Here is a 20627-nt window from a genome sequence, read left to right on the forward strand (position 1 = left end):
TCTTGCTGCCTGGGGACAATGGAAGGCTGGTTTGTGCCTTTGCTTTTGCCCAGATACCCTGAACTGGCACATGTTCATGTCCTTGGAGCAGGCACAACACTGCATTTAGCAGGGGCCATGTCACCACCCTACTACTCACTATGGCTATATTCGTAGCACCTCTCCCATGTACATTTACTGCCAGAGGGAAGGCCTGTCTTTAAGATGAACTCCTCGCTAGCCAATTTTTTTTCCAGTGGGGGAAAAATAAATATATGGTAAAGGAAAATGGCACTTAACTGTGGACTGTAAAATCTGTTTCCCCTTGTGCCAGGGAATGCTGTCGCCCTCCTGAACATGATGTAACTACTGGAGAGCTGTTTCGTACTCTGCATCAGTCTCTGACAGGAAACCAGTTCTATTTCTTAGTGTAGTTGTTCCTGTTTTGAGGTAATGAGCCTGTAGTCCTACATGAACCAAGTGGCTATGGCTAGCAACACTGAATAAACATGAAACAGAGAGCCTGTGACCTGCTTCCCCTTTATTTCAATTAATTTGGCTCAATCACTCTCCAAGAACAAAGCCAGCTCCTGTATACAGACATGAGGTGCACTCATCCTTTCTTGTTAGCACTGCAAGTATCGTGTTTGAGTATCTTGCTGCTGCACTCAGATAAAGTTTCTGGAAGTGGCCAGAATCAGCCATTTGGTCCTGCAGAAACCAGAGTGGGCAGATGACCAGGAACCCTCCAGCATCTGCATAGGATTTTTTTTTTTTTTCCTAATCTAAAATGTGGTATTTCCCCAGTCAGAGGCTTAATCTTGTGTCGGTCTCCCTAGGCTGCAATCTTAACAGGCAATCTTCACAAATGCTGCACCCCTGTCTGGGCAGTTGGGGTAGGCCATGTCTTGCCTAAAACTCCTCCATAGGATGTGCACTGTACAAAGATGAAGCAGTTGAGGGTTTTAGAGTCTGTCTGGCCATTCACGTCCAGTTTATTAGTGCAGGCTCCTCCTTAGGATGGAGCTGTGGCTGTAGCTGCCCTTGGGAGAAGGAGAAACATTTCCCTGAGAAACCCTGAGACTTCAGCCTGCTGGAGGAGGGCCTGAGCCCCCTTTCAGCAGGAATTTCCTGCTAGAGCAAGAACAGGATGCAGCTTGCAGCTCAGAGGCACCTGTGACCATCTCCCAACTCAAAAAATGACCTCAGCTGAGCACCAGCATCTTCCCGACACCACTCGTGTACAACACACCGGCTCTGCAGTTTTTGGTGCTGTACCACAGCAAGGTTGCTGGGGTTGTGCATGGCCAATGGAGGTTTTTGCTCTGCTCTGTAAACTGATACGAGAGGGGTTTTAACACAATGCTAGCATGCATGCTAGGCTGTAGTAGTGCTGGCCTCCAGGATCGGGCCTGCAAGCAAAGCCTCTCTGCACTGGACCATCATGTCTCTAGGAGCTCTTGGTCCTGGGGAGGGTACATGGGAAGGGTGCAGCCCTATTGACAGCCCCTTATTCTAAGCCAAGCTGATTATAGCAAAGGAAAGAAGGTGACCAGGTCTGACCCTTGAGACTAACATCATCATGCATGGGGGGAATCACTACCCTAAGAAGATACTAAAGCATTCGAAGCCCTTCTACAGGTATTATTCAAACATCCCCTGCAGTGGTCAGTGGTACCCAGCTCAAAGCAGTGAAGTGCTCAGAGCTGACAAAAACTCCAACAGTGGCCGGACTCTGCTTGTATGGCATCTTCTACAGGACGATCTCAAAGGGTTTTGCAATCACCGAGGAATTATGCTCTGCGCACCCTGAGGAGGTGGGTAACAAGAATTCTTGCTTTATGCAGACTGAGTAAACATCATCAAGCTGGCACCAGAGGAATGGTCACTCCCCAGCACTGCTGGGCACGCCAGTGAAAGGCACTTGTGCAGTGAAGAGCCACGTGTCCCAGGGTCTCGCAGCTCACCCCAGCACTGACCCACACTCCCATCTGCTGAGGCTCATCACAGGAGGACCGGGCGGAAACCCTCGCTGGGGGCTTGCTGTCTGACAAGGCGCCAGGGCTGCGCCGGGAGCACCGTGGGATAGAGATACCACATCACCACCCCTGAGGGGTTAATAACGACCGAGAAGCTGTCTCCTGTCTTTAAGCCGCTGATGATCTTCCCGCTGTACACGTCTTGGACCTGCAAGAGAGAGATGGTGGCTACCAGGATTTCCACAGACGTTTCATCTTGAGGTTGAGCCATGGTCACTGACATGGCATGGCAGGACAGGGCACAGCAGCAGGCAACAGGAGGGCAACCCAATGGGTGGCTGCCCCTTCGTCCTGGAGGCAGGGAGTGGGAGTCCTTGCCCCCCCCCAAAATGCACAGGGTGTCAACAGGGGAAGCTGGAAAGAGGAGGATCCAGGTGCCATGGGTCTGCCCCGCCATGCAGTGTGCCAGTGGGGCTCACCTCATACACGGCGTCCTCGGGGAAGTGGAGCTTGGCTAGGCTGGTGGTGTAGCGGAAGGGCATATCCGTCCTCCGGCTGAAGAAGACGAGGGCGCTGGCAGCCTGGGACAGCGGGCGCAGGAACACCTCAATGTGGGTTTTCTCCTAGGGGTGGGAATGGGTGGGTGAGGCAGAGCAGCCGGGACCAGCGCTGGCCCATAACTTCTGACCTTGCCCTGCGGGGCTGCTATGCCAGCAGGTCCCCAGCTGCCACAACTGTCCTGCTCATGTTTCCCTGCATCGCCTCCCTCTCCCTCCTTATTGTGACCCCCTGTGCTGCTCCTGTCTGCTCTCCCAAACACGTCCGCCTTCCCCCTAACCTTGACAATCCTGCGCCCCTGGATTCCCAGGGGGTCCTGGTTGATCTGGATCATCAGGCGGTTCTGCAGGATCTCCTTGGCGCTTGGGGAGATGGTGCGGAGATCCGTGGACATGAGGAGCGGAGCCGCCATCACTGTCCACAAGGCCATTTGGGAGCGGGACTGCTCGTAGCTAAGGCCAAAGTTTCCAATGATGAGCTGGAGAGGAGAGAGGGAGAAGACAGGAGAGGCAGAAAAGGGTTAGAAACTGGTCTGCTTGCCACACCTGGTGACGCTGCAGCTTGCTGGGGGGAAGCATGCATGGAAAAGCTCACACATGATTTGCCTCCCCTCGAGCAGCCTACCACTGCCGGGACATCCCACCCCTGCTAGGTGCTGAGCCATCAGCACACATTCAAACGCACTCACTAACACCCTTCGCTCACCACTTTCCCCCCTCAAGCTGTGCAGGGAAGGACAGGGACACCTGGACAACAGGACAGGCATACTCAAGCAGTGGAGGGTTTGTTGCAACCACAGGTTTTGCCCTCCGCTAAGCTGTGGAAACATGAGTTTTGCCTCTCTGCAGCAAAAGGGCTCCTGCTCCTGGCGCTCTTCCTTTGCCCTGCCCCTAGAAAGGGATCCCCGGACAATCCCCATCCCCAGCCAGGGTCAGTGCACCCACCACCCAGCCGCACCATGTCCGGGTCATTCCAGTGGCCAGGACCAGCCACTGGCTGCAGCACATCCTGGTTTGCAGAGAACCAGTCAAGGATGGAAAGCACGCTGTCCCAGGAGTCCTGGATGTCATCGTAGTTACGCCACAGGTTGCAGACCTCTGCCAGGATGGTGTAGTTCACCTGGAGAGGAGCAGAGGGTCAGGCAAGAGGGAGAAAGGATGGGGCCTGCAACCTGGAGAGAAGCGGCAGCCAGACCTGTTGAGAGCTGCAGCATCCAGAAGATGTTTGGTGTTTGCAAAGCACAGGGATGCATAGAAGGGCAACATCGTGTAATGAAGGAGGACAGTCACGTCCCACTATGACTGGGCATATCCCAGTATGATAGATGTCTGGCAAAACAACCACAGAGGCTAGGGGGAAATATGATCAGCTGCAAGAATGAGGGCAGCTCAGGATTGACTCAGAAGGTGAAAGACGAAACAAATACATGCAATCAATCCTCAAGAAACATTACTAGGAGGAACATCCTATTTCAAGCACTTAAACCAGACAGGACCTGTCTCAGAAGAACAGACTGTCAGGATCAACCCCACACCAGCTGAGTGGGGTTGGAGAGGGCCTGCCCCAGGTTCTTCTTCCCTCAAGCTCCCATCACCCAGCCATGCTGGGAACCCCAAGTGTTCCCAGATGCCTGGCAGGGAGGCCACGTCCCCTGCAGGGACATGCAGCCCCATCCTACCAGGGGTGGAGCAGTAAGTGGGGTGTAGCACCCCGTTCCTGCAGCTCCAACAAGAGTTTCCCCAGGGCACAGGGAACACGGGAAACAGCCACTGGATGGGACAACCCTCACCTTTGGGGGGAGCCCCCCCTGATACGCTGGCCAGCTGCAGGAGTAGACGATGGGGCGGCCTGTGGCATTCAAGGCCCTCGCCATTTCTGGGTAGCCTTAGGGAGAGAAGATGACAACTGGTGAAGAGGGCAGCTGGCAGCAGCCTGCGTCCCAGCCCACCCCAGGCCAGCCTGGCCTCCTGCCTTACTCCAGCTCTAGGGCACCCCAACTCCCCCCTCGTTGCCCAAGAGCTGCAACAGGAGATGCAAGGGAAGAACCAGCTGGCCAAGCATTTCCGCGGACGGACAGCTGCCCCAACTGAAGCAGCGAGGGAGAAATGCCAGCCGGCCAGAGAGCCTTTACCCTCCGCCTGCTCCTCTCCTGACGAGTAGCACCCATCCAGCTTCAGCATGTCCACACCCCACTTTGCAAATCTCTGGGCGTCCTGCTTCACACGGTCCAGCGTGGTGCCCGGGTAGCCCCCGCAGGTGAAGGTGCCCAGGTCGCCGTAAATGCCCAGCTTCAGGCCTCGGGCGTGGACCTGCGAGGAGAGGAGAGCTGCAAGGAGGGGACGAGGGGGGTCTGAGGTGCCTCCCAGGGACCAGACTCCTCCATCCCCTCCCAGCTCTCCCACCATGGTGGCATGGGTACACAGAGAACCCCGCTGTCCCCAGCAGGCACTCACGTAGTCAGCCAGAGCCTTAATCCCGCTGGGAAACCTCTCGGGGTCTGGAACCAGCTGTCCCATTGCATCCCGCTGCTTGGCAAACCAGCAGTCATCAATGTTGATGTACTCGTAGCCCAGCTCCCTCCAGCCATCCTCTACCAGGCGGTCTGCCATCTCGAAGAAGAGTGTCTCGCTGCACGTCAGGGGGACAGGGACATGGCAGGCTGAGACCCTGCGACCTCCATCCCCACCACTTGAGGTAGCCAAGGGGACTTCAGGGCTAACTGGGGGCTCTGGAGGGTCAGTCACCGCAGGGCTGGCCTGTGCCATACGGGGGGGTCTCCAGGGCTCCCGTTTAAACCCCGTCTGTGTCCCGTTCATTGATCTCACCAAGGGGAAGCATTTCCCTGACACCCCACAAATCCCACCCACATCCTTCAGCACCAGGGGCTCTCCGGCCCCAGCACCTGAGCCCCCCGCCTCCCACGGACCGTGCTCCCCGGGGTCCCACTGCCGCAGGGCTCACCCCAGGGACACGGACCGTGCCAGAGCCGTTCCGGGCCCGACGTCCGACCCGACCATCCACCCTCTCCTGCCCTGGCATCACCCCCTCTGCCCACCCGGGGCGGACCCCGGACCCCATCCCGGCGTTTCCCAGCAGGTTCCCTCGGGCTGGGGAACACACAGGACAAGCCCTCCTCGCAGGGAGGGGGGGAGGCCGAGCCCCGGGGGGGGGGGGGGCAGACGCCGCGCCGAGCCCCTCCTTGGCAGGGACCCCCCCGGGGGTGGGGGGTCCCCTCCCGCTCCCCGCCCCGCTGACCTGATGCAGTTGCGGGGGTCCGCCCGGCAGTCCACGTTGCAGCGGAACCTCTCCCAGGCCAGCCAGCCCATGGGGGGGGTGAGCGCCAGCCCGTTCTCCAGGGCCGCGGAGGGCAGAGCCAGGGCCAGGGCCAGGGCCAGCCCGCTCAGCGCCGCCGTCCCCATCGCTGCCGCCGGGGCACCGAGCGCCTCCCGTCTGCCCCTGCCCGGCGCGGCCCGGCCCGGCGCCGCTCACACGGAGCCGCCCTCATCACCTGACCGCCCGCCCCCGCCTCCGGCCCGGCCCGGCGCCGCAGCCGGCCGCGCTGCGCCCCGCCGGTACCGCAGCCCCTTACCGCTGCACCCCACTGGTATCGCCCCCCCCATCGGTATTGCACCCCATTGCCGTTGCACCCCCACCGCTGCCGCGCCCCGTTACCGGCACCCCGGCACCCCACGGCTGCTGCACCCCAATAGTTACACCGGGAGGGGGAGGAGGGGGGCTGGCTTTAGCCCCCCCCTCCCCCCAAGGGGGGACCCCAGGGGTACCCGAAGGGGTGCGGGAGAGCGGCTCCAGGCGGGCTGCGGTGCCCCCCCCCGCCGCCCGCCGCCGGCGGGGCGGCGCTGCCGGGGCGGCGGGACGGCCCCGGCGGCCGCAGGAGCCCTCCCCCGCCGGGCCGCGGCAGGCCCCCGGCTGCCCCGCCCCGCCCCGCCGCGCCGCCGAGCAGGAAGGGCCCGAGGTGAGCCGGGGCCGGGCCGGGGCCCGCCGTCCCGCCGCCGGGGCGAGGCGCCGGGCGAGGGGCGGGGGGCGGCGGGGCCGGGGCGGTGGCGGCGGGAGCGGGCGGCGGCCGTGGGGGAGCGGGTGGCGGGGCCGGGCCGGGGCCGCGGGGTCCGCAGGCAAAGACACAGGGAGAGACACGCACACAAAGACACGGCCCAGCTGCGCGCACACAGACAGACACACGGACACAGGCGCGCGGCCACCCGCTCCGGTCCCGGGACCACCCGCCCCCCCCAGGACCCCCCCCCCCCCCCCCAGGGCTGGCGGCCACCCCGGCTCTCCTCAGCCGCAGTACGCGGGGCTGGAGACCCCTCAGGGTGCGGCGCCGAAGGCGAAACACCCCCCGGGACCAGCGTTTCCTTACGTCCGATGGCATCTTTCTCCATTTTCCAACTGGGGTCCGGGCCCCCTCGTCCTCGGCCCTGCCCTGCTGGGGGAGAAGGGCGCTGGGAGCGGTGCTGGTGGTTCCTCGGCAGCGGGGAGCTTCCTCCACCCGGATCTGGCTGGGGAGCTGCGGCTGTGGTTTGTTTTCTGCGTGTTTCTGTAAGCAAGGTCTTAGCGGCTGGACATCCATTTGCAGCTGTAGAATCGCAGAGGCCGCGCTCGCTGCGTCCTTCTGCGGGACCCGCCAGCTTGCCGAGTCGCCTGCCACAGGGCCTCCGTAGATGGGCCTTCTACAAAAGCTCTTTCTGGGTTTTTTTAATAAAACTGAACCAAACCCACAGGAGCCAAAAAACAAACCCACAGGAGCGCTGGCCTGAGCCAGGAAGGGGCTCAGGCTTCAAAGCCAATGCAAGTGCCACCGGTTCTGCCATCCCGGTTTCCAGAGCCACCTGCCTGCAGTGCCTGGCCCTGGCCGCTCCTGTGCGCCGAGGGCCCCGGCTTCCTGGGGTGGGAGCGATGCAGCTCTTTGCTCTTTCAGTCCCAAGCTGTCCCGGTTTGTGACTCCCTCTCTGCCACCCTTCTTCTGACCAGGGATGGGGCTCCGCACGGTGAAGCTTCGGAGGCCCTCGGCAAGGGAGCAGCCTGCCCAAGGAAGATGGCGAGCGGTTGAAGTCTGACCCGCACAGCCGGTACGGCACCTCGCACCCCACTGCTGGTTAACCTGCCGGAGCTGGGGGTGTTGCTGCCAGGAGGGCTGGGTGGTCCTGCGTGGAGACGGGGAGCGGGTAGAGGGTGCTTAAACAGAGGTCCCAGAGCCCTTGGGTCTGAAAACACCCTCCTTCTCCTGCCCTATAATAAAGAGCGAAATGAATGCCTCGCAGGCGCAAAGGCAAATTTCTTTGATGAGCCCCATAAAAAAACAGCAAAGTAGGTCACTCATGGAATAAGAAACGAAGCAGCTGTGTTGTCGTCCCCAGAGAAGGCAGGTGTTTCGGTGGTGGGGCTCTGGTAATGACCTGCTCTCTGCAGCAGCAAGGAACCAGCCTACCATTTGCAGGGGTTCTTGCTGGGTTAGATGCTGTCCTGCAGCACTGGCTGCTGGAGTCGGGGCTGCTTTTCGCCACAGCAGGCTCAGGGCAGGATCAGGCCTCTCCTGGTGGGGCAGGTGAGATGTTCCTCACCCCGAGACAACTTCCCCCTCTTTTCCTCTGCTCCTAAGCAGGGCGATGAAGCTGAACGAGCGGAGCGTGGCCCACTACGCCACCTGCGACTCGCCTGCCGACCACGCTGGCTTCCTCCGCAAGCGGGTGGAGCGGCACCACCACCATGCCCACCACCACCACGCCACCTCCTACCAGCGCCGCTGGTTCGTCCTCAAGGGCAACCTCCTCTTCTACTTCGAGGAGCGGGAGAGCCGGGAGCCCGTGGGGCTGGTGGTGCTGGAGGGCTGCACCGTGGAGCTGTGCGAGGCCGCCGAGGAGTTCGCCTTCGCCATCCGTTTCGATGATGCCGGCGCCAGGGCTTACGTGCTGGTGGCTGATGGGCAGGCTGCCATGGAGGCCTGGGTGAAGGCACTCTCACGAGCCAGCTTTGACTACATGCGGCTGGTGGTGAGGGAGCTGGAGAAGCAGCTGGAGGAGGCCTGCAAGAGCTTGGCCGCTTGCCGCAAGTCTCCGCGGAGGTCCTCCTCCTCCGGCAGGAAGAGGCACCTCTCCAACCCCGCTTTGCTGCCTCTCCAGGAGAAGCCTGCTGTCCTGGAGAATGGTTACTGCACGTGGGGTAGTGGTGGTGGTGTCCCCACAGGGTCTGCCTGCCCCGACCGTGACGGGGGGCACATGAAGCCCCCGCCGCTGCCTCCACGCCGGCACTCAGCCACTGGCAGCGCCGCAGGTTCCCCAGCACCCGGCCTCTCACCAGCCATGCCGGAGAGCCCAGTATCACCGGAGACAGCCTGCTTCTCCAAGCTGCACAGCTGGTACGGGCAGGAGATCGCAGCCCTGAGACGGGAGTGGCAGGAGAGGCAGAAGAGGGGACACCCGTGACCGGGGCCACGGGGCGCAAGCCACCGGCCAGCCGATGCCCAGCAGCCTGTCTCCCACACGGGAAGAGCGAAGCAAGCGACCCTGCTTGCCCCCTGCCCTGGTCGGTGGCTGTGTGGTGCGTGTGTGTGCTTCATGGGGCGTGCGGGAGGGACCCGGGTCTTCCCCAAACCTCACGTTTCATTTCCATGACACTTTATACAGCTGGAGAGTTTGTAGTACCAGGGGAGCTACCTTTGAACTCTCCTCTGCTGGTGATATGAGGCGTGGAGGGGGCCCAAATCAGCACGTATGCAACGAACCTCATCCAGTGGCTTGGGCCCTTGCCGCCCTGGTGTGGTGGACACTGGGTGCTTCATCGCCTGCCTCTCCTTCACCACTTTTTTTTGGTTTTGTTTCTCAGTGTGGAAGTTTGCACAGGTCAGCGTTTGTTATTGTCTGTGGTCTTGCACCGAAGCCCTTCTGCCTTTGCTCTTTCACTGCAGATAAGGCTGGACGCTTAGGAAATGCCTCCGATGGGCCACTGGCCCTGGCAGGTGCCTCCAGCCTTGTGCCTCTCTCGCCACAGGACAGACAAGAGCCGCCATGGCTGTGGCTGGCCCAGCAGCCAAGGCAGCAAGGACCGGGCTCTCATGTTGTTGATTTTTTTTACTTTCATCTGCACTAGCCCTCCTCCCTGCTAAATCCCTCGGGATGTGGATTTCACAGACTTGCATTCATCTCTTGGGGCGCCTGAGCTCAGCAGCAAGGCTGAAATGGAGACACTGAGCATGGTCTGAAGCAACAGCGAGGAGCAGGAGCTCTGCGGGGCTGACCTGGACTCTGTTGAGTGGCAGCCAAGCCTGTTAATATCTCCAGCTCAAGCCTTCCGTGTTCCAAAACAGGGACGCTAAAGCCTCTTTGCCTGGCCAGGGGTGAATTTCTCAGCCTCTGCGCAGATCGTATCTCCTGCAGAGTGCCATATAGGGCTCAGCCAGCTCGTTGGGCAGCTTGCCCGAGACGGCATCCAGAGCTGCACTCTTGCAGGGCCTCTCTTGCTGTTGTGGCTCTGCCCAGCTCCTGGCAGAGCCGTGCAGTCAGAGGAGAAGCTGCGGAGGAGTGGGGAGGAGGAGAGGGCTGGTCCCAGGAAGAGAAGTGAAGGTGTGGGAGTGAGTTACAGGTAGCACTGACTGCTTGTCAGCAGTGTCTGGGCTTGCCTCTCTAGCGTCAAAGCCGTATTGCTGCCTTCTACCAAAGCCAGTGCCTGACCTACCGGCACTTACCTCTGGTTTCACGTCAGCATCACTCGGCTGATCTCTGTAGCATGTCCCATCCTCCCAGCAGGCAAGGAGGGCTGCAGGGAGGCACGCCTGTCGCCTCGCTACAGAAACGGACTTGTCCTTCAGCAGGTCAGGAACCTTGTCCATGAGGCAGATGGTACAAGTAGGTGGGTGCTGAGTCCAGGGACTGGAACACCCTGGAGATGGGATTTATAAATCTTCTCCCTTATCCTCTTGGCAAGGGCTGTTTTTCAGAGCAGAAAAAATGGGTGAAGCAGTCTTTTGCTTCCTGTCTAATAGTGTTAAACCTGTTTTTATTGCCCTGTTTTATTAAGGAGCCTTACTAGGAAAGCAAGAGGTCATTCCAGGTAGTGACTGGTAGGAACCTATTTGCTTTTCTGGAGTTAAACACACTCAGCTTAATACTTTGCAATAGCCAGTAGAGATTGCCAATGCAGAAATCAAATTATTTCCATTAACTCTTGGTGCCTTTGAAAATATATCTCTGGTAGTTTTGGATGACGAGCTTCCAGCCTTCTGCCTAATTATGGCTCGATGGTATATTACAGGAAATCAGATCTTACAAATATGACTTTGGGCAGTGGAAGTGTAACCTTCACATACGACTGATGCAATCCAGTTCTCTCCAGTTCGTGCCTGTATTTCTTCATAGCAAGGATCTTTGAGTTTGGAAGGATTATTTTTGTTCTCCTTTTTAAGTGAAAACAGTTTGGAAAAACCAGGAGTATGTGGCCACAGGCCAGTGCCCAGGCTCTGTCAGCAGCCCAGCTGGCTGGACTTATGGGCCAGCTCTGGCTCCCTACCTGCTGCTTAAATTGTTCATGGCTGCAGCATTCCCGGCTGGGAACCTGTCCCCTTCCCCATGCCAGGGCAGCAGCTTCAGGGCATGGCAGCACCTGGTGCCTCCTCGCTCTGAGCGTGGGTATTTTGGGGCCAGAGTCAGATTTGGCAAGCATTTTTCTGTGGGTTTGTGGTTTTTTTTTTTTTTTTTAAATGTAATACAGAGAGAAGAATATTCCTGATGACTTACTTACATAAGGCAGTTTGACAGTAAAGATTTAACTTCCAAGATAAATCAAAATGTAATGGCAGTTCCTACATAATACCCAAGAATCGGGAGTGACTTGAAAGGGAAAATAAATTATCAAAGCCAGTTCTGTCAGTACTGAAACAGTATTATTCATTTAAGGGCAGTTTCACTTTTAAGAAGCTTAGTTTGTTTTAATAAGCCAGGATTGTGCTAGTAACACTACTAAAGAGCTTATATTTAATGCTTCAATCTGTCCCATTCAAATGCCACAATTTCCACGCTACCTGCCTTTGCGTTAGCACATATCCCAACTAAATCCTAAATCCTGCAAATGAGGAGCTGCACTCTGCTTTCTGTCTGATTGCATTTGGCGTAATTTTGTGCTTTATTCTGCAGAATATGAGAAGAAAATGGCTGAATCCTGAGCAGTATTTGTGCTCGGCCCAGCTGTCCATGCCTGGGCCTTTGCTCGGTCTCCAAAGCACTGCGTGACTTTGGATGCGCTTGGTCAGGGCTTCTTCGCCAGCTCGCTCACATAGACGGGATGGCCCTTTTGTGAGTAAAAAGAGCCGTAATTGGAGCCATGCCCAAGTTTGTATGGGAGTACAGTTTTTTTAATGACCACCGCTGCTTGCTTCATTAGGCAGGACCTGGTTGCTCCGCCACCTCCTCTGAGATGGAGGCTATCAAACCAGCTCGGCTGAGCATCGGTTGTGCTGGCAGCACCTTTGAAGCAGCCCCCAGGCAGAAGGTTGGGATTTCAGTTTCCTGAGATGATTGCACATGCAGCTGGCTAATGGAGCGTCCTCTCTGTTGTCTGCAGGCAGAGATCATTACAGGAGAAGCGGACAGTTTTCACTGCACATTGTCCCCAACAGCAAAATAAGGCTGATGATTGCCACATACTGTTTTTCTCCGGTTGTTCAGGTTTGGACTGTTTCACCTCCCGCCTTCGCTTTCCCTTACTATTTTTTAAAAACAGAAAATGTCTGGGCAGCACAAAACAGGTTCCCTAGCAAAAGGGGAGCTGAACACTAAAGCTGAATGGCTACTTTTCTTAAAGTACTGAAGTCAAATCCTTTTCTAAGAATTTTCTTTAGTATAATAAAGCAAAAGCGATGAGAGAAAAATGCTTGAATCTGAATGTTTGAATTTAAAAGAGATTGAAGCCTGAAAGAGGGAGGGAGATTCTGACACGGAGCCGTTGTAGGCTGCGCCAACGGCTCCCAATCCTGTTAAAATAGTTGATGAAATCCTTCCATTTTTCTGAGGCCGAGTTTTCAGATTCAGGCCTGTAATGTATTGTCATGCACATTGTAATGCACATTTATCTTTTTATGAAACAACTGCGGTGATGTTTTCCACTGAATGCAGGTCCTGGCGGCAAGAGTAACCTAAAGATTTTACCTGTGGCCACCGCTAGCCATTTGGTGGACATTCATGACCAAGGTTGGACATTTTCCTTTACAACAGCTACCGCATTAATAGTTTGGGGGTGGGTGACCCGCCCCCCCAGTCCTACCCCTCTCAACTGCCTTTGCACAGAAACTTAATAACCCCCACTGAAACGCACGGGGCACGTGTGGAGTCCCCGTGTCGGGGGCACCTCTGGCCAGCACCAAGCGTGTTCTGCGACCAGCGCGGTGACCAGGCAGCGCCCACTGCGGAAGCGCTCCCGCCGCCTGCGCAGCTTCTGCTCTGGGCAGACCGACTGTTCTTCTTCCAAGAGGTGGTTTCACACGCGCCTTTGCTTCACGCGCGGGACTTGCATTAGGGCCTTTCAAGACACCGTAAACGTTTGTATTTCAGGCCGCGAGGGCCAGCAAACGGGTTTCCTTTGTAGCCCGTGGGCTGCCAAGGCCGTCGCGCACCCCCCGCGCACCCCGGCCGTTCCCGCCCCGCCCCTTCGCGGGGTCACCCCGCCCGGCCTTCTCCTGTCGAGCCTCTGCGCCCTTCGGCGGGGAAGGGCTGCCCGGTTCCCGTTCCCGTTCCCTTCCCCTCCGGGCGCCGGGGCAGGCCCCGGGGGGAGCCGGGGGCGCGGCCGGGCCTCGGCGGCCCCGGCGGCCCCGCCTCGCGCACGCGCACCGGCGGCCTCGCCCCTCCCGCTTAAGCCTCGCGAGAGCCGGAGGCCCCGGCGCCGCGGGGGACGCCTCGGTTCGGCCGTGACGGGAGCCCGGCGAGGGGCGGGAGGATGGCAGCGGCGGGCGGGCGGCTCCTGGCGGCAGCCGCGGCTTACTCGGGGCGAGCGGGCTGGGGCGGGCCGCGCCGCAGCCCGGCCGTGCCGCTTGCGCCCTCCCGGAGCGCCACCGTCACCCGCAGCGGCGCCATTTTGCCCAAGCCGGTTAAGGTGAGCGAGGGGCGAGCCGGTGGGGGCGGCAGCCAATCGCGGCGTGACGGATAGCAGCGGTGGCCAATCGGTGCGGGCGCAGCTGCTGCGGGCGGGGCGGCGGGAGCGAGTGACAGGGTCTAGGCTAATGAGCGGAGCGGCTGTGGGCGGGGCGGGGGTGCGGAAGCGCCCGCCCGCGGGAGGGCGGCGGGCCCCGGGCGGCCCGTTTCCCGCCGAGCCGGCGGCGGTCGCTGCGCCCTGAGGAGGAGACCAGCGCCCGCCTGTACGCAGCCGTTTCTCACCGGCAACCGCTCTCCCTGCCTAAGCCACTGGGGATCCCTGCCCCGAGCCCCCCGCGGGTTCCTCCTCTCCCGGTGCCGGAATTTCTGTACAACAGAGTGCGATGCGGTGGCCGGGGGTTTGGCAGGAGGGACGGCAAACCGTGCTTCCCGCTGCCGCTGCGCGCCTGTGGAGCCGGGAGGGAGTACGTGGGTTCAGCCCAGTGCAGCTTGCTGGTAAAGATCAGTCTGTTCCTCGCAGACGCCCTTCGGCCTCCTTAGAGTATTCAGCGTTGTAATCCCCTTCCTGTACGTTGGGACTCAGATCAGTAAGAACTTCGCAGCCCTACTTGAAGAACATGACATCTTTGTCCCAGAGGATGATGACGACGATGATTAAAGGGTATGTCATTAACGTCGCCAGCAATCTTAATTATTTGTGCTTCCTGTTTGGCTTGGGGCAGGGAGGAGAATCTCAGACTAGGAAATACAGACAGCAATAGCTTGAAAGGTGCGTTTGCAGTTAAACACACAGACATGGTATTGCTTCTGGCTATGAACTTTTCTGCTTTTTTATACCAAAGTAGGTCAGACTGGTGTATGAATGTGAAATCTCCACAACACATGTTTGTTAAGAGATCAGAATAAACTGATGGTGTTGTAGATCTTGTCATTTGAATCAGAAATAAACTGTAGTCAGTGAGGGTCTCTACTGCAGACAGAAAAGAGGGACTTCAGCAGTACTACGTTATGCATCCAAAGGCGGCCAACGAAGCCAGTGAAGGGTCTGGAGCACAAGTCTTATGAGGAGCGGCTCAGGGAACTGGGGCTGTTTAGCCTGGAGAAAAGGAGGCTGAGGGGAGACCTTATCGCTCTCTACAACTACCTGAAAGGAGGTTCTAGCGACGTGGGGGGTCAGTCTCTTTTCCCAAGTAGCAAGCAATAGGACAAGAGGAAATGGCCTCAAGTTGTGCCAGGGGAGGTTTAGATTGCATATTAGGAAAAATTTCTTCACTAAAAGGGCTATCAAGCATTGGAACAGGCTGGCCAGGGAAGTGGTTGAGTCACCATCCCTGGAGGTGTTTAAAAGACATGTAGACGTGGTGCTTAGGGACATGGTTTTGTGGTGGACTTGGCAGTGTAGGGTTAACAGCTGGACTCAATGATCTTGAGCGTCTTTTCCAACCTAAATGATTCTATGATTCTATTCTACATGTTTACCTGTTTAAAAGTCTTCTGCTAACTCACAGAATGACTATTTTAAAAGAGAATCACTTATTGGTATGAAATTCTGATACAGAGGTGGACAATTTAAGAGAATTCCAGAACCTGTCAGAACAAACAGTCTGGTGGCTGTTACAACACTGACCACTGGAATAGTTGGACCAGTCAGACTCACTGGATAAAGGAAGAGCGGAAATAAATCACCTTTAACTGCAGTACACTACACTACATTTTCCACCATTTTATGTTATTCTGTTTGGCTTGCCCTTGTGTAAAGATTTGAGTTTGGGTGTATTTGATTCTTTATAGACCAAAGAAGCTGTTTTAAAGACGTTGTTGTAAATAGTGTTGCTTTATAATCAGTTTGGTAGATGTATTCCATTTGATAAAGGGATTTTCCAGCATGCACTGTGCAGCTAAAAACAAGGAATTAAAAGACTGTGAAGACTGCAATGGCCTGTTAGAAACTCCTTTTATGTAAACCCCCCATTGTGTGTGGTTCAGGGGGAGGGTATGGACTGGAGCTCAGTACAGTGTATCTATCTGAAGAGTAACAGCTTATTATTCTATTTGCAGAACCATAATGGAAGAACAGAAGGGAGAAAACCATTGACAAAGCAATGGTTCCAACATCTGTCACCTGTGTTTTGTCCTTCCTGAACAGGACAGGGGGCTCTGTATCCCCTTTGCCAGTCAGCATCCTGCACATGTCTGTATGATGGAAATCTGTAGATCAGGGTTGAAGGAAGTGCTTGATAGGCTCTAGCATCCTTGCACCCACACGCTCTCCTCATCAAAGACTGCTTGGGATTCCTTTTATTAGCAATACGGGAAACACTTAATTAAAGATAAAGAGATTGAGATGTATGTATGACTTTGGTCTCATCTTCTTATAGATGATGTGCCTATGTCCTAGCATTTCTGTCTTAACCTTTCTACCGCCGTACATCTGTTCCAGTAAGGAGGCGCTCTTCCTATTTATTTCCTCCTATTAGTAATGAATTACAGAAAGGACTTGCCTACAGTACATTTCAGGAATCCTAGAGGAAGCAGCAGCCCCATTAAAAGAATGGAGTGCATATTGACACTGGCACTGCAGTTCACATAACACAGTCTATCTCATGGAGACTATATCATTAATTTCATCTCACGGAGGATTAAATACAGTATTATCATCGCAGAGTTAAAAGTTTTGAGTAGTTTCGGTAGAAGGTTAAGATCACGAGAGGCAAACTAACTCGCCGATGTGTTTTATAGCATTTAATCTCTGAACACTCCAGCTCCAAGTACCTAGTATTTTCTAGGTGGTTCAGTAGTTTCTTCTGTATAAGCCCTAATGTATTTATTTTCTCAACTGTATATGAACTTCAACTCTTCTTTACATAGATGTGTTTACTATTGCAATTAAATCTTTGCATAATAGACTTAAAAGGTCTTCTCTACTGCTGGGGCATGCGTAGAGTACCTTCAGTCACATCAGAGCAGCTGTTTTCGCAAATACCTTGACAGGTTACTCAATTTTTTTTTTTTATTTTTTTTTTAAGCCAGCATTGCCCTGGTGTCTCATGGTTTCTGGTCACTAGAGCTGGCCTCTTCTCTTGACTGCCCACTTTCCCCTTCAGTATTCACATAGCTGTTAAAGAGTTTCTTTTAATGTCACACACATTAGCACAGCGTGTAGTTCAAACAGCCACATTTGCTCCCTTATTATTTGACACTGCTTTTGATGCTTGCTCTGTAACTCTCCAGCATGGCTACTGAGAGCAAAGGGAGCCTGCAGTCCAAGTAGCCCCAAAAGCTGTAGCTGAATGCAGCTGGCAGGTTCTTGAGTCACTCTGTATCTGAGTTGCCCCCTCCTTCCCCAAAGCTGCCTGAGAAGGGGTTGCTCCAGCTCATCTGCTCTTGGGAGCCAAACATGTCCCTGCTCATGTTTTCTATACTACCAAATTCCTTATCACTGCTTTATCCCACCATATCTCCTGGCCCTTCCTGACAGTGTCAACCCTGTCCTTAAAAACATCCCACCCCCAAAGCCCCTAGCTACACATACACACACATAACCTGAGGAGTGCTGCTTTACAGTCCTCATATGGGGAAGAAAGCCCCAGTATTTAGGCAAGGATAAAAAGAAGTCTGAGCATACTACAAAGATTCAATGCTGATCACACATGGGGGAAGAGCCAGCACCAAGTTACCTGCTGAAAACCCATTCTGACTGGTGAAAGAACAAATTCTCCTGACCCTTCTCAAAAGGGAGCTAGTATTCCTGATTCAGTTAAGGAGGTGATGGTAGGACACCATCTGCTAGGCAGCAGAAGCTCTTACAGAGCCTCCCTATTCTAGACAACAGTACAAAAAAATATTCTTCCAGGTAATTTCATTTTACAGCAGGGTAATGGACTCTCCTGGTCTTTTTACTGCACAAAGGGCTTTATTTGCCTATTGGATCTTACACCATTCTCTGTGAGGAAGTAAACAGAGACTAGTGTCCAAGTAAAAAACACAGGATCAACAATGTCATGGCATGAAATTGCAAAACACTGCATGAATACAGATGGGCCTCAAGCACAAGAATATTTCTGCAACTACACTGGCTTCTCTGAAGCCCCACTCTTTCTTCCACAGACCTAACACCTACGCACAGGGCTGCAGGCTAAGCAGAAAGCCCCACAGCCAGGTTGCATTGTGGTTATTCAGCTGACACTCCAGGGCAAATGATGGGACAAACTCCATCCACTGAAGACATACATTGGCAAAACTAGGAAATCACAGCTCTTCATATAGATCATAACGACTTGTACACGCTCTGGATTCAGAGTTAGTCATTATGCTCCTAATGTGCTATATGATCTTTCTGTACAGATTTTTTTTCTACTATATAGAACTTTATTTGTAATATAAGGCAGAAAGACACAAAGTCAATCTCTCAGGGATCGTGGCCCACATAGAATTTGGACAGAAAGTCTTTAGGTCGTGGGGTCTCCGTCTCATGGAAATACCTCATGACGTGCGTCCTCTGCTTCCATACCTGAGTGGTTTCTTGAAGATCCATTTTTCCCTGCGCAGAGACAGAAGAATTTTAGACCACTTCTCAGTTAGAGCCCGAACCTAACTATACAGCCCTATGAAAGTTATTTGTATGCGCTTAGAAACACCCTTAAGAGAGCTGCATCAACAATTCTGTACTCCTAAAGACTGCTTGCATGACCTGAACTGTGACACAAACATATATACTGTTCCTGCCTTGTGACTTCATTGCTTCATGCCCTATATTAACAAGTCGCTTGTCTCTGCAGCACAGCTCCCCAGCCCTGAGGAATAGGCAAGGGACCCTGCCCCGTTCTTAGAACCTGCCTTGTTTCTCTCATGACCAGCACCCCCATAAAATTCTACATAACATTCCTAACTTCCATGTGCCTCTACTTAATTTTTTTTTTTTTTTTTAATAGCGGCAAGTTAGCAGCAATTTTACTTAGTTTTACAGCTAAGTGCTTTGCACCAGTATCACCACAACAGAGATATTAAACATAACTTCTTCGTGACACTCCAGACTATGAATTATTGTACTGGTTTCGGAGTATGGCAGCACGGGGCAAAATGAGACTGCCTGGAATTGTGACCTACCATGTTATCTAGGATTCTGTTTCCAGATTATTTTCATCATGTAAGAGACAGACTAACTGTCTTGAAATGCAAGAAATACAACAGGTGAGCACACCAGTCCTTGGCTGGAAGCTTTCTAATGCACTAGAACTGCAGAGGTCAGTTATTGTTGCTCAGACCCATTTTGAAGCCTTGCCCCACTCTTGGTATGCTGATTACTGCTTTGAACCAGACAGGTCTCTCAGGCCTGAGGCATAACCAGATGTGTTAGAGCTGGGGCGTTTTGCCACCCAAAGCCAGCCTACCCCCAAGTACTGGCCCTCTAATGTATGTTTCGGAATCGGTGAAGAAAACCACATCCCAATCTAAGGGAGAACTGTAGGGAGTAGAAAGACAATTTTTAACAGTCAACTAGCTAGCAGCATCTTTTCCCCCTTTCTTTGATTGCCATTGTTTTCTAAAAAAAGCAACAACAAACTTGGTATTTAAGCTACCGTTTTGCTTGCCATAGACTTCCTCTTTTAAACATGTGCAAACTGGAAGAGCCAGTACACCGAGTGACAGAAATCCATATTCTAGCAACTCTGACGTAGGAGAGTTAAGACCCTACTCCTCTGCACGCAGAAGCAGCTTGATCCCTTATCAACAGGTTTGCTGACAGGGATAAACCAACCTGGATTGCAAGAGACAACTCCTCCATAGCGCAAGCCGAAATAAAAAACCGTCCCTCTCCATCACACTCACCACCAATTACCCACTCTCACATTGTCTGCAGCTTCAACAAAACGCGAATAACTTGTCTGTACCTTAATAACCAGCATGTCTATCACCCGTGGATCTGTAATGTGGGCGTTCTTCATGAACATCTCCCGCACCTTGTTGCGCCCCTGTTTCACCGTGATGTCCAGCTGGTATAGGTGTACTATGAAAAACAGACACCCACAGAGGTCACCTTTACTGCTTTTCGTTTTTTCCACGGACAACGTGCAGCTCAACGCCACAACACGCTGCACAGTCGTTTGTTCTTGCAGCCCCCGCCAGCTTCACTGACGTGACTGACTGAAAGCGAGTGAACCCCACAGCCGCGGTGCGGTTTTACGGGGCGGGCAATCCGGTCACACACCCCCGTTCTGCGAAGTTAAGGCTAGATTTCTCTTCTGCTTAGCTCGGAAAGCCAAGTGGCAGCAAAGGCCCGAGGAGGCCGGGGATCCGCCTCCCGGGGGGCGGCGGGCCTGTGCTGCACTGGGCAGCCGCCGCAGCCACTGGACGGCCCCCAGCAACCGCGTCCACCGGCCCCGGGGCAGCGGCGGGGGGAGGCAGGACACACACACACACACACACACACACACACACACACATACCCCCCCCCACCCCGGGGTGACCGGCACCCCCCGACGGGCCCTTTAAGAACCCAACGGCTGCGGGGTGGCCGTTACGACCTTGAGCTCGCGCTCCCGCCCGCGCATGCGTGGCGGGCTCCGCGCCCCTCACCCGCGTTGGGCACCTCCCGGTACCAGGCCCGGTACAGCTCCCTCACGCGCCGCTTCGCCTCGCCCAGGTCCCGGCTGAAGATCGGCTTCACCGCAGCAGACACCGCTCCTTTGCCCGCTACCGCCATCTTGGTGCGGCCGCTGCCTCCGCGCGCTGCATCCCGCCGCCGGTAGGAAGGCGCACTGGCACGGCGACCCTTTATTGGTCGGCGGCGCTGCCACTCCAGCCTTCTGGGCCTGGCAAACCGCGGCGGCCGACGGCCTCCCATCAGATTGGTCGGCAGAAACGCCAATCACCGCCGGCTGCGAGGGGAGGAGCAGACCGGGTGGGCAGGGCCGTGGGGTGCCCCGCCTCCCGGGGCGACGGGGCTCTGCGTCGCCCGGCGGGGCCGGGGCCGGCGGGGAGGGGAGGGCAAGGCAAGGCAAGGCAAGGCAAGGCAAGG

The 20627-nt window shown here is 55.4% G+C and overlaps 4 protein-coding genes across 5 annotated transcripts; 2 read left to right on the plus strand and 2 right to left on the minus strand.

Moving 5' to 3' along the window:
- Positions 1-500: 500 nt before the first annotated feature.
- Positions 501-6030, minus strand: NAGA (alpha-N-acetylgalactosaminidase). Its single transcript, XM_052788996.1, has 8 exons — positions 5772-6030; positions 4970-5144; positions 4648-4825; positions 4306-4400; positions 3474-3635; positions 2797-2994; positions 2438-2581; positions 501-2166 (listed from the first exon to the last, which is right to left on the minus strand). Exons 1-8 carry the CDS (start codon positions 5933-5935, stop codon positions 1984-1986), a joined length of 1299 nt encoding a protein of 432 aa, XP_052644956.1. The 5' UTR covers positions 5936-6030; the 3' UTR covers positions 501-1983.
- A 97-nt stretch (positions 6031-6127) lies between these two features.
- On the plus strand, positions 6128-12393 carry PHETA2 (PH domain containing endocytic trafficking adaptor 2). 2 transcript variants are annotated; one of them, XM_052789001.1, is made up of 3 exons: positions 6128-6489; positions 7506-7603; positions 8134-12393. In XM_052789001.1, the coding sequence occupies exon 3, from the start codon at positions 8141-8143 to the stop codon at positions 8954-8956; it is 816 nt and encodes a 271-aa protein (XP_052644961.1). In that variant the 5' UTR covers positions 6128-6489; positions 7506-7603; positions 8134-8140; the 3' UTR covers positions 8957-12393. The 2 variants fall into 2 exon arrangements, with proteins under 2 accessions (XP_052644961.1, XP_052644960.1); XM_052789000.1 differs by having other exon boundaries at positions 8137-12393.
- A 966-nt stretch (positions 12394-13359) lies between these two features.
- SMDT1 (single-pass membrane protein with aspartate rich tail 1) lies at positions 13360-16450 on the plus strand. The gene is made up of 3 exons (XM_052790374.1): positions 13360-13610; positions 14130-14270; positions 15668-16450. The coding sequence occupies exons 1-2, from the start codon at positions 13455-13457 to the stop codon at positions 14265-14267; spliced, it is 294 nt and encodes a 97-aa protein (XP_052646334.1). The 5' UTR covers positions 13360-13454; the 3' UTR covers positions 14268-14270; positions 15668-16450.
- Positions 16451-17499: 1049 nt separating this feature from the next.
- Positions 17500-20365, minus strand: NDUFA6 (NADH:ubiquinone oxidoreductase subunit A6). The gene is made up of 3 exons (XM_052790373.1): positions 20186-20365; positions 19501-19616; positions 17500-18149 (listed from the first exon to the last, which is right to left on the minus strand). The coding sequence occupies exons 1-3, from the start codon at positions 20310-20312 to the stop codon at positions 18018-18020; spliced, it is 375 nt and encodes a 124-aa protein (XP_052646333.1). The 5' UTR covers positions 20313-20365; the 3' UTR covers positions 17500-18017.
- Between the last annotated feature and the right edge of the window lie 262 nt (positions 20366-20627).

The sequence above is a fragment of the Harpia harpyja genome, chromosome 6 (genome assembly GCF_026419915.1).
Source record: "Harpia harpyja isolate bHarHar1 chromosome 6, bHarHar1 primary haplotype, whole genome shotgun sequence".
Classification (NCBI taxonomy): Eukaryota; Metazoa; Chordata; class Aves; order Accipitriformes; family Accipitridae; genus Harpia; species Harpia harpyja.